The 12054-nt window shown below is 46.5% G+C and overlaps 1 protein-coding gene across 1 annotated transcript in view; it reads left to right on the forward strand.

The window, feature by feature from the left end:
- Positions 1–12054, forward strand: part of amacr (alpha-methylacyl-CoA racemase) — a 116664-nt gene that overhangs the window by 65395 nt on the left and 39215 nt on the right. The window contains exons 3-4 of the mRNA XM_085974194.1: positions 3117–3260; positions 4355–4515. Coding sequence (XP_085830320.1) covers positions 3117–3260; positions 4355–4515 — 305 coding nt within the window. The remainder of the gene's footprint in view (positions 1–3116; positions 3261–4354; positions 4516–12054) is intronic.

The raw sequence follows: 12054 nt of genomic DNA on the forward strand, positions 1-12054 counted from the left end.
ATGTCATTATGGGCAAACATGCCCCAATCAGTGCGTTCGAAGCAGTCCTGAAGCTCCGATACTGCCCCCTCTGGCCATACTTTCACTGCTCTCACTGATGTTCTCCCTCTTTTGATGAGCGGTTTGTATGCCGGGGCTAGAAACAGGGAGAGGTGGTCAGACTTCCCAAGGTGGGGGCAGGGAATGGCCTTATAAGCGTCTACAATGCTCATGTAGACTTGATCCAGTGTGTTCTCCCCTCTTGTGGGGCAGGAGACATTCTGGTGGAATTTTGGTAGTACAGTTTTTAGGTTTATGTGATTGAAGTCCCCCGCGACGATAAAAGCTCCGTCTGGGTGCGCAGTTTGTTGTTCGCTGATGGCCCTGTAGAGGTCCTTCGGTGCTAGTTTGGCATTAGCGTGTGGTGGGATGTAGACCGCAGTGATGATAACAGCCGTGAATTCCCGAGGCAGGTAGAAGGGTCTGCACCTTCCCATGAGGAATTCCAAATCAGCCGAGCAGGATCTATCAATTATATCCATGTTAGTGCACCAGGCATTGTTAGTGTAAATGCACAAACCGCCTCCCTTGCTCTTACCAGAGTCTGCAGTTCTGTCGGCGCGGAAGACCGTGCGTCCTTCTAGTTGGATGGTGGTGTCAGGGATGCCGTTGTTCAGCCAGGTCTCTGTGAAGATCATGGCGCAGCATTCCTTTGTCCTTTTCTGTGTGGAGAGATCCAGTTTAATCTCATCCATTTTGTTCTCCAGTGACCTGACGTTGGCCAGGAAAATACTTGGGAGGGAGGGTTTGTGTGGGGCCCTCTTCAGCCTGTTTTGGATACCTGCCCTCTTACCCCGCTTCTGCTTGCGTTCTCTGCGCGGTCTGCGCTGACTTCCGGCTGGGGAAGGACGCCACGCTGGTCCCGGGGGTCGGGCGGTGTCAGGAGGCAGATCGATGTCGCCGAGTGTAAGCCGCACACAGTCAGCCCCGATGTCTAGGAGCGTCTGCCGGCTGTACGGTAGGTCAGCCTTTAATTCCCGAATCAGCAGAGTCCAGAAGAGACTCAGAAGGAGGGTGAAAATGCTCAGTCTCGGGAGAGACAAAGCCGCTGCATCCGTGCGCGCTGCCATCTTGAAAACGGCGTTGGGGGGACGTTTGGGGATCAATTTGAAGGGAAGGGAGACACAGTTCCTTCCATGCCTTAATGAGCCATTGCATCCTTAAGCAAACCTCTTCACCAGAGGAGCGGGTGGTTTATACACTCTGGTGGAAGAATAGTTGGTTTTCTCCTTGGTGTAGCATTATCCTACGTGCCTCTGTTATTTCCTCTTCCTCCTGTTCCCGTTGTGCCTCCAATGTATATAAGGACATACATGGGAATGCCAATGGTAAATCACATGGTGAGGTCTCCATGACGTAAGGGTGGGAAGAAAAAGATTTCCCAGCCTGACGCTGCAGCAAGGCAGCTTGCAGAATCCTTTCATAATTGTTCAAATGAGAACAAATGTTTCCAATCACTTCAGTCAAAGCTGATGTTTCAGACAACATTTGTGGACATTCAAAGCCTGTGAATTCAACCACTTCCTGGTTTGGCAAAGCATGCAGGTGACTTAACCTTCTACAAGATTAACTTATGCTGGGTGCAATTCTGATATAAATGGTGGAATGTCTGGGACAATGGTTTTGGCCCTCATTATTCTGTTATTTGCATACATGCATCACTTTGGGCATGCTTCATAAGGAAACAATCATCACAGGCTCTCTATGTAACCCAGTCTTCTCTGCCTCCTTCCTCTTGGCTGCTGCGCAGCAGACCACTTGATGGGGGGATAGTTGAAGTCCTCCATGATAACATTCACACTTCTGCTCTTCTAATTATGCACAAACCTCTCTTCTGCTCTAACTGATGCTCTACAAGCCTTGACTTTTTTTTTACATTTCTGAGCTATTATAAATTTTCACTAACCTCATGAGCAACACTAAAACTACTGTTTCAGGAAGTAGCAGCCCAATGTTTAAGATATTTATTTGATATTTTTGTTGTAATTGGCATGAGGAATATTGCTGCTGGAAAACACACCATTGTTGCCAATAAGTACTCCCAGGAGTGGCCTCAGTTAAGCTTTGTGTTCTGCTGTAACAATGAGAAAATTGCTTTAGTCGTTATGTGTAGTAGCTTCATAAATTCTTTCAAAAGAGAATGTATTTATGATTTGCTACTTCTAGCGATCAAAGCATTCCCAATGTTTTTTAGTTCCAACATCAAAAGAGCACTGCTGCTGCACTCGCGCAATGTTTTCCATTTGCCACACCAGTCATCTGTACAGCTTCCCTGAAGGAAATTACAAACTCATTGCCTCTTTGTGCTGAATTACAGGCATAACTGCTGCGGAGCTGGGCTCACGATGACTGGCTGGAGACTGTCAAAACTTAATCTATTTGGGACCCATCTAACTTAATCCACTTAGGACCCTTGTAACTAGCAGAGAGGGGAGATGTTGTTCAATATTTCTGGGCTAGCCTCAAGTCCATATCCTAGAGGTGAAATCACAGTACTTTAACCTACTGCTAAAACCAGTGCCCCTTAGTAGCTGAAACTGTTAAATGGGAATGTCTACTGTAGAATCTTTCTGTTTAGTATTGGAGAGGTAAAACCTGTTTATGGGAGTAGAAACCTGTATATTGTGACAATCCCCAGAAAAATTAAGTCATAAACAATGGCTAAAACCATCTGTGTACACAAGTAAAATATTATGGCTAAAATCATAGAATTGTACAGTACAGAAGGAGGCCATTTGGCCCATCATGCCCAAGATGGCTCGAATAGCCTCCTGTGCATGCTGTACGATTGAAAGAGCTATCCAATAAGTCCCACTCCCCTGCTCTTTCACTATAGTCCTGCAAATTTTTCCTTTTCAAGTAGATATCTTGGAATGCAAAATTAAATCTGCATCCACTGCGTCAAGGTGCCATGTATTGGCATTCCCAACAGGCACCAGCTGCCTGCCATGGAATATTTATTTGCATTACTTTTTACTTTCTTGCCTTACTTTTATGCAACATTGCTATTGCGTTCTTCAAAGAGTTAGATGGTCTGCTGGCTGATCTAAGTGCACAAAACTGGTATCTCTTCATAGGTGTCATGGAGAAGCTGGGTCTTGGCCCTGAAGATATACTTAAACAGAATCCAAGGCTTATCTATGCCCGGCTGACTGGATTTGGACAGAGTGGACTATATTCCAGAAATGCTGGGCATGATATCAACTACACCGCTGTGTCAGGTAATTGGAATGGATTTATTATGATAAAGTTCAGCAGAAATAACTTAACGTTACTGTGTCTAGTGGGCTAGTGTAAATTAACCACTTTTGCAGGAATTGAGCAGATTTTGACCAGGAGGGGAGATTCAATTAAAATGCTATTCTGATAGATCACCATAAATTTGCATTTTACTGAACACATTTTGTTTTTAGGATTATTTTCCTTAGAACATTAAATTCTTGCTGTAACTACAATATTTATATGACAAATCGATCCAACTGAATGATGTGCAAGTTGTAAAACTGACGCCTACTTGCAGCATCAGTTAGCGATATCATACAGTGCAGTCTGAGAATAGTTTTTGAATGTTGGCTTGTGGGTTAAATAGTGTAGCTCACAGTGTAAAATACTCCCTAACCGAAAAGGAGTTGACAGGTTGTTCTCAGGCTACCACTTACTTGCCTCTTCAGTGGACCACCATGTCGGGACAGCATTCATTTGTTTTCCCCTTCAGTATTAGTTGTATTGTTGCCAGCCTACACTAGCTACCAACGTTTTACAGTAGCTCTAAGGCACCTTCTTGCAGAAGTACTTTTTTCTTAAATTGTTCTGATTATACCATTGCCAAAAATATAAAATGCAACTCTCTTTATGCAGAAAATGCAGATTAAGAAATATTGGGACCAATTTTCAATTCCTCTGCCAGGCACAAACCGGGAGGTAGCACAATTACAATAGCAGCACAGTAGTTATTGCCCCATTTCCGCTGGCATTTTGGTGGGGCATTTAAGTGGTGGTTCAGTTGCCTGCCAGAGATGAGCAGGAACCTCATTAACCTATGTAAATTGGAGTCGTATCTTGAAACACCCTACCTAACGGCAATGTAGGAGTACCTTCACCACAAGGACTGCAGCAGTTCAAGAAGAAGCCCCACCACTCTCTCTTTGCAAGGACAACTAGGGATGGCAATAAATGCCAGCTTTGCCAGCGATGCCCATAATCCAGAGAATGAATAAAACGAATTTTAATGTTTAAGATCTGTTTCTCCGTAGGAAAATGTATACAGCTGTGTTTTTGTTAAGCAGTTTACTAACAGCATCTATTTGGAACTCAGGTCTGCTATCAAAATTTGGCAGGAAAGGTGAGAATCCCTATGCACCACTAAACATTGTGGCTGACTTTGCTGGAGGTGGCGTTATGTGTGCTATGGGTATAATCCTAGCTCTGTACGAGAGAATACAATCTGGAAAAGGACAAGTCATCGATGCGAGCATGGTGAGCTGATACTTTAACTACAGAAACCTTAAAACTTCTTCCCTGATATTAACAGGGAGGCGGGAAGGGTGCGGGAGAGCCCGATAGCGGGCAATGAACCCTGCAAGGCCGGGGACAGTGAGGCCCTGTCGATCTTAATGCCAAGGCCTCATTTGAATAATTTTGGTCCAGCTCCTGCCCAACAGCCGGCCAGATTGACTGCCTGGCCGGTGGGTGGGTGGGAGCGATCCGTACTGGCAGAAGGCTGCAGCCAGAGACTCGAGTGGACAGTACCCTACAGTCAGTAGGGAGGCTGCAAGCTCCAGGCCATCATCATTGGCCGCCATTTCATGTCACGTTCTTTGGTTCTCAGTGGTTGCCAGGCAACAAATATTAACGTTTTATTTTTATGGATCTGGGGATAACCAAGGTGATCCATATGAAACGTATTCTGCACAGTATTAAAGATATCAGTCGAAAAAGAAATCAAGGAATGGAACTAACTAGATTCAATACAAGTTAAAGAAAAATGGTGATGAAGAAACGAACGTGATTAAAGATTGAAAAATCTCCAGGACCTGATGGTTTTCACCTCAGGGTATTAAAAGGAGGAGGTGAGGCAATTGTTCATGTGTTAGTCATGATCTTCCAAAACACACTCGATTCAGGAATTGTTCCCTTGGATTGGAAAGTTGCCAATATCACTCCATTGTTTAAGGGTAAGAGGGATAAACTAGGAAATTATAGGCCTATTAGTCTAACATCAGTTGTAGAAAAATTACTAGAATTTATTAGGGACAGAGTGACTCGCAATTTGGACAAATATGAGCTGATCAGAGAGAGCCAGCATGGATTTGTAAATGCTAAGTCATGTCTAACGAACCTAGTTGAATTTTTTGAGGAAGTAACTAACGTGGTAGATAAGGGAGTGACTGGATGTTATTTATATCGACTTAGAATCATAGAATAGTTACAGCATGGAAGAAGGCCATTTGGCCTGTCGAGCCTGTGCCAGCTCTCTGCAAGAGCACCTCAGCTAGTCCCACTCCCCCGTAGCCCTGCAAATGTTTTTCTTTCAGGTACTTATCCAACTCCCTTTTGAAAGCTGTGATTGAGCCAGCCTCCATCACCCTTTCAGGCAGTGCATTCCAGATCCTAACCACTCGCTGCGTAAAAACGTCTTTGGTTCTTTTGCCAATCACCTTAAATTTGTGTCCTCTGGTTTTTGCCCCTCTGCCAATGGGAACAGTTTCTCTCTACCTATTCTGCCCAAACCCTTCATGATTTTGAACACCTCTATCAAATCTCCTCTGCTCTAAGGAGAACAACTCCAGCTTCTCCAGTCTATCCACATAACTGAAGTCCCTCATCCCTGGAATCATTCTCCTAAATATTTTCTGCAACCTCTCTAAAGCTTTCCAGAAGACATTTAACAAGGTTCCCTATTAGAGACTGTTAACAAAATGAGAGCGCTTGGAATTGGAGGGAATCTATTGGTTTGGATATGGAATTGGTTAGGAGATAGGAGACTGAGAGTAGGAATAAGGGGGTCGATTTTCCTGGAGCCATCAGGCGGGGGTTTCAGGCGTGTGGGGGGGGGGGGGGGGGAATCCTGAATTCGGGGATCCCAACACCATCCCGCCCAAAACCCCGCTCCACGCAAGTACCCGCCCCGCACTGGGACCCGCCGACCCCAGGCGGGAAGGGATTAGTGCCAATTAACTGCCTGTTAACAGGTAGTTATTAGCCTAATCCCTATTTTGAGGGCTGTCGTGTGGGATTCCCGACGGCTCCAAACCACGCCAGGTTAGAGCAGGCGGGCCGTCGTGTTGAAGGAGTTGGAGGGGTCGCGATGTCGGTGTTCAGGTGAGTGATGGGTGCATGAGTGCAAAGGTAAGTGTGTTTGGTGTGTCTAAAGTGTGTAAAGAACTTTTACTTACCTGTACTTACCTTAACAGCCTTTCTTCCTGCAGGCGTCGGGAGCCCATCACTCAGCCGGCACTTAAAGCTGAATGGCTGCAATCTGTGAAAAGTGATAGCCTTCAGCTTTGAGTGCTGCTGAGAGTTCTAACCAAGTCTGTGCAGAAGGACTCATGTTAGAACTCAGACTGTCAGTGTTTGGCAGCTTCAAACAGCTGTGAAACACTGATATTTCATCTGTCAAGAACTCTTGACAGATGAAGTTGCAGTCTGTGACGTCACCTGTTGCCAGGTGGCCCTTAATTGGCCTGCTGAGCCCGCTGAGCGGGCTCAACAAGGTCAATCAAGGGAAAATCGCACGGATTGGCCGGACGTCGATGTAGGCGGGTCTAAAACCCAAAAGTTGTAGTCCCGCCTTCTTCCTGACAGCTTCGGGAAAATCGACCCCAATGGGTATGTACTCAAATTGGCAGGATGTGACTAGTGGTGTCCCCCAAGGATCTGTACTGGGGCCACAGCTTTTCACTATATTTATAAATGGCTTGGATGAAGGAATAGAGAGCTGTAGGGCTCGATTTTAATAGCCCTGAGGAGGCGGGTCGGCAGCAAAAATCGGAAAAAACGGCTTCAGACTGCCAACCCGCCTCCATCCCACCCCCACGCGATTTTCGTGAGCGTCGGGTCGGCCGCTCCCAAACTGATGTGGCGGGAACTGGTGGGACAGGTAGTTAAGGCAGTTAAGAGCCTGTTAACTGCCTTGATAATTCTATTTTTATAGTGGTTTCCCATTTTCGTGCTTCTGGCTCCTGTTTCCCATCTTGTCAGAAACAGGCCAGTTTCTCGAGGACATGATTTGTAGTTATTGGTGCAGCACTTTGAAAGTGCTCCTGTAACATGGCTGACATTCAAATGCAACTTTGTTGTTGAGGTTTGGGATAAGATTTTGCAAATCTACTGACCTTGTGCCTGCTCAAGCTGACATCCGCCTGCAGTGTGACCTGATTGGAATAATTTCAGGCCACTTTGAGTGTGCGCTTGCAACGGGAACGGTAGCGTAGTGGTAATGTCACTAGGCTAGTAATCCAGAGGCCTGGACTAATGGTCCAGAGATGTGGGTTCAAATCCCACCACGGCAGCTGGGGAATTTAAATTCAGTTAATTAAATAACTCCAGACCCACAGTAATGTGGTTGACTCTTAATTGCCCTCAAATGGCCTAGCTAGCTACTCAGTTGTAACAAACCGCTACAAAATAAAATAATAAAAATGAAACAGGACGGCACGCCCAGTTGACCCGGCAAAGTCCTCCTCGCCAACATCTGGGGACTTGTGCCAAAATTGGGAAAGCTGTCTCACAGACCAGTCAAGCAACAGCCTGACATAGTCATACTCACAGAATACTTTCAGCCAAGATCCCAAACTCCTCCATCACCATCCCTGGGTACCAACACCGGCAGGAGGAGGAGGAGGAATTCCTGGAATGTTTTCGGGACGGTTATCTGGACCAATATGTCGAGGAGCCGACTCGAGATCAGGCCATTTTAGACTGGGTATTGTGCAATGAGAAGGGACTTATCACCAATCTTCTTGTACGAGGCCCCTTGGGTCAGAGCGATCATAATATGATCGAGCTCTCAGTCGAGATGGAGAGTGAGGAAATTGAATCAGAGACTAAGGTCCAGAACTTAAATAAAGGGAATTACGAGGGTATGAGACGGGAATTGGGTAAGATTGATTGGGTGGTGTTTCTGGGGGGATTGACAGTGGATAGACAATGGCAAGCATTCAAAGATAGAATGGAAGAATTCCAGAACATGTTTATACCGGTTTGGCATAAAAATAAACCTAAAAAGGTGACTCAACCGTGGATAACGAGGGAAATTAGGGACAGCATAAAATCAAAAAAAAGGGCATATCAACTGGCAAAAAAAAGCACCAGACCGGAAGATTGGGGGCAGTACAGGATACAGCAGAAGAGGACAAAGGGATTAATCAGGAAGGGGAAAATAGAATACGAAAGTAAACTTGCAGCAAAAATAAAGACAGACTGCAAAAGCTTTTATCGGTATATCAGGAGGAAAAGACTGGTAAAATCCCAAGTCGGTCCCCTGCAGTCCGATTCGGGAGAATATATAATGGAGAATAAGGAAATGGCAGACCAATTAAACTCATACTTTGGTTCTGTATTCACAAAGGAGGACACAAATAACCTCCCAGGAATATCGGCAAACATAGGGACTAATGAGAGGGAGGAGCTGACAGAAATTAGTATCTCTAGGGATATGGTGTTGGGTAAGTTGAGGGGACTGAAGGCCGACAAATCCCCGGGGCCTGATAAACTACATCCTAGGGTACTTAAGGAGGTGGCCCTGGAGATAGCAGATGCTCTAAGGATCATCTTCCGGAACTCCATTGACTCGGGAACAGTACCCGTGGATTGGAGGGTAGCTAATGTTACCCCAATATTTAAAAAGGGGGGTAGAGAGAAAGCAGGGAATTATAGACCAGTAAGCCTTACATCGGTTGTGGGCAAAATGCTAGAGTCCATTATTAAGGATAAAATAGCGGAGCACTTGACAAATGGGGAAAGGATCGGACAGAGTCAACATGGATTTACAAAGGGTAAATCGTGTTTGACTAATCTGCTGGAATTTTTTGAGGAAGTAACTGGTAAAATAGATGGGGGAGAGCCAGTGGATGTGGTGTACCTTGACTTCCAGAAAGCCTTCGATAAGGTTCCACACAAAAGATTGTCATGCAAAATTAAGGCTCATGGGATTGGGGGCAAAGTATTAACGTGGATAGAGAACTGGCTGGCGGATAGAAAACAGAGAGTTGGAATAAACGGCTCGTTTTCAGAGTGGCAGGCAGTGACCAGCGGGGTGCCGCAAGGATCTGTCCTGGGACCCCAGCTGTTCACAATATATATAAATGATCTGGATCAGGGAATTGGATGCAATATTTCCAAATTCGCTGACGACACTAAACTAGGAGGAGGGGTGGGCTCTGATGAGGATGTCAGGAGGCTACAGTGCGATTTGGACAGGTTGGGGGAATGGGCGGATACGTGGCAGATGCACTATAATGTGGATAAATGCGAGGTTATCCACTTTGGGGGTAAAAACAGGAGGGTAGATTATTATCTAAATGGCAATAGATTGGGAGATGGGGAAGTGCAGAGGGACCTGGGTGTTCTTGTGCACCAGTCACTGAAGGAGAGCATGCAGGTGCAACAGGCGATTAAGAAGGCAAATGGTATGTTGGCCTTCATATCAAGGGGGTTCGAGTATAGGAATAGGGATACCTTACTACAGCTGTACAAGGTGCTGGTGAGACCGCATCTGGAGTATTGTGTACAGTTTTGGTCGCCCCATCTGCGGAAGGATGTTCTTGCCATGGAAAGAGTGCAACGGCGATTCACCAGGCTGATACCTGGAATGGCGGGAATGACCTACGAAGAGAGATTAAATAGTTTGGGCTTGTACTCACTGGAGTTTAGAAGATTGAGAGGGGATCTCATCGAAACATATAAAATTATGGCAGGCCTGGACAGGCTGAATTCAGAGAGAATGTTTCCAATGGCCAGGGAGCACAGAACCAGGGGCCACAGTCTAAAAATAGCGGGCAAATCATTTAAAACAGAGATGAGGAAGAATTTCTTCACTCAAAGAGTGGTGAGCCTGTGGAATTCCCTGCCACAGAGGGCTGTGAAGGCTAATTCAATAAATATTTTCAAGAGAGAATTGGATATATTTCTGAAGGCTAAGGGGATTAAGGGTTACGGAGAAAAGGCGGGGACGGGGTACTGAACTGGTAAGATCAGCTATGATCTCAGACGAGGATCAGCCATGATCTCATTGAATGGCGGAGCAGGCTCGAAGGGCCGAATGGCCTACTCCTGTTCCTATCTCTATGTTAGGACAGATCCACCAGGTGTACAATCGGGAAGGAGTGACCCTGGGAGTCCTCAACATTGACTATGGACCCCTTCAAGTCTCATGGCTTCAGGGCAAGCATGGGCAAGGAAACCTCCTGCTGATTACCACCTACCGCCCTCCCTCAGCTGATGAATCAGTACTCCGCCATGTTGAACAGCACTTGGAAGAAGCACTGAGAGTAGCAATGGCATAGCATGTACTCTAGGTGGGGGACTTCAATGTCCATCACCAAGAGTGGCTCGGTAGCATCGCTACTGACTGAGCTGGCCGAGTCCTGAAGGACATAACTGCCAGTCTGGGCCTGTGTCAAGTGGTGAGAGAACCAACACGAGGGAAAAACTTGCTTGATCTCGCCCTGTCGCAGATGCATCTGTCCATGACCGTATTGGTAGCAGTGACCACCACACAGTCACTGTGGAAACGAAGTCCTGTCTTCACACTGAGGACACCCTCCATCGTGTTCTGTGGCACTGCCACCGTGCTATATGGGATAGATTCAGAACAGATCTAGCAGCTCAAAACTTGGCATCCATGAGGCACTGTGGGCCATCAGCAGCAGCAGAATTGTATTCCACCACAATCTGTAACCCCACGACCCGGCATATCCCTCACTTTACCATTACCATCAAGCCAGGGGACCAGCCCTGGTTCAATAAGGAGTGTAGAAGAGCATGCCAGGAGCAGCACCAGGCGTACCTAAAAAAATGAGGTGTCAAGCTGGGGAAGCTGCAACACAGGACTATATATGCATGCTAAAAAGTGGAAGCAGCATGCTATAGGCAGGGCTAAGCGATCCCACAATCAACGGATCACATCAAAGCTCTGCAGTCCTGCCACATCTAGTACTGAATGGTGGGGACCATTAAACAACTAAGGGGAGGAGGAGGATCCATGAATATTTCCATCCTCAATGATGGTGGAGCCCAGCACGTGCGTGCAAAAGACAAGGCTGAAGCGTTTGCAACCATCTTCAGCCAGAAGTGCCGAGTGGATGATCCATATCGGCTTCCTCCTGAGGTCCCCACCATCACAGAAGCCAGTCTTCAGCCAATTCGATTCACTCCACGTGATATCAAGAAATGGCTGAGCTCACTGCATACAGCAAAAGCTATGGGCCCCGACAATATCCCGGCTATCGTGCTGCAGACTTGTGCCCCAGAACTAACCGCACCTCTAGCCAACCTGTTCCAGTACAGCTACAACACTGGCATCTATCCGACAATATGGAAAACTGCCCAGGTAGGTCCTGTCCACAAAAAGCAGGACAAATCCAACCCGGCCAATTACCTCCCCATCAGTCTACTCTCAATCATCAGCAAAGTGATGGAAGGTGTCATGAACAGTGCTATCAAGGGGCACTTACTCACCAATAACCTGCTCACTGATGATCAGTTTGGGTTCCGCCAAGACCGCTTGGCTGCCGACCTCATTACAGCCTTGGTCCAAACATGGACAAAGGAGCTGAATTCCAGAGGTGAGGTGAGAGTGACTGCCCTTGACATCAAGGCAGCATTTGACCGAGTGTGTCATGAAGGAGCCCTAGTAAAACTGAAGTCAATGGGAAACATAGAAACATCGAAGATAGGAGCAGGAGTAGGCCATTCGACCCCTCGAGCCTGCTCCGCCATTCAATGCGATCATGGCTGATCATCCAAATTCAGTACCCTGTCCCTGCTTTCTCCCCATATCCCTTGATCCCCTTA

This window comes from Somniosus microcephalus, chromosome 2 (genome assembly GCF_052327205.1).
Source record: "Somniosus microcephalus isolate GS21.2 chromosome 2, FLI_Smic_1.0, whole genome shotgun sequence".
Lineage (NCBI taxonomy): Eukaryota > Metazoa > Chordata > Chondrichthyes > Squaliformes > Somniosidae > Somniosus > Somniosus microcephalus.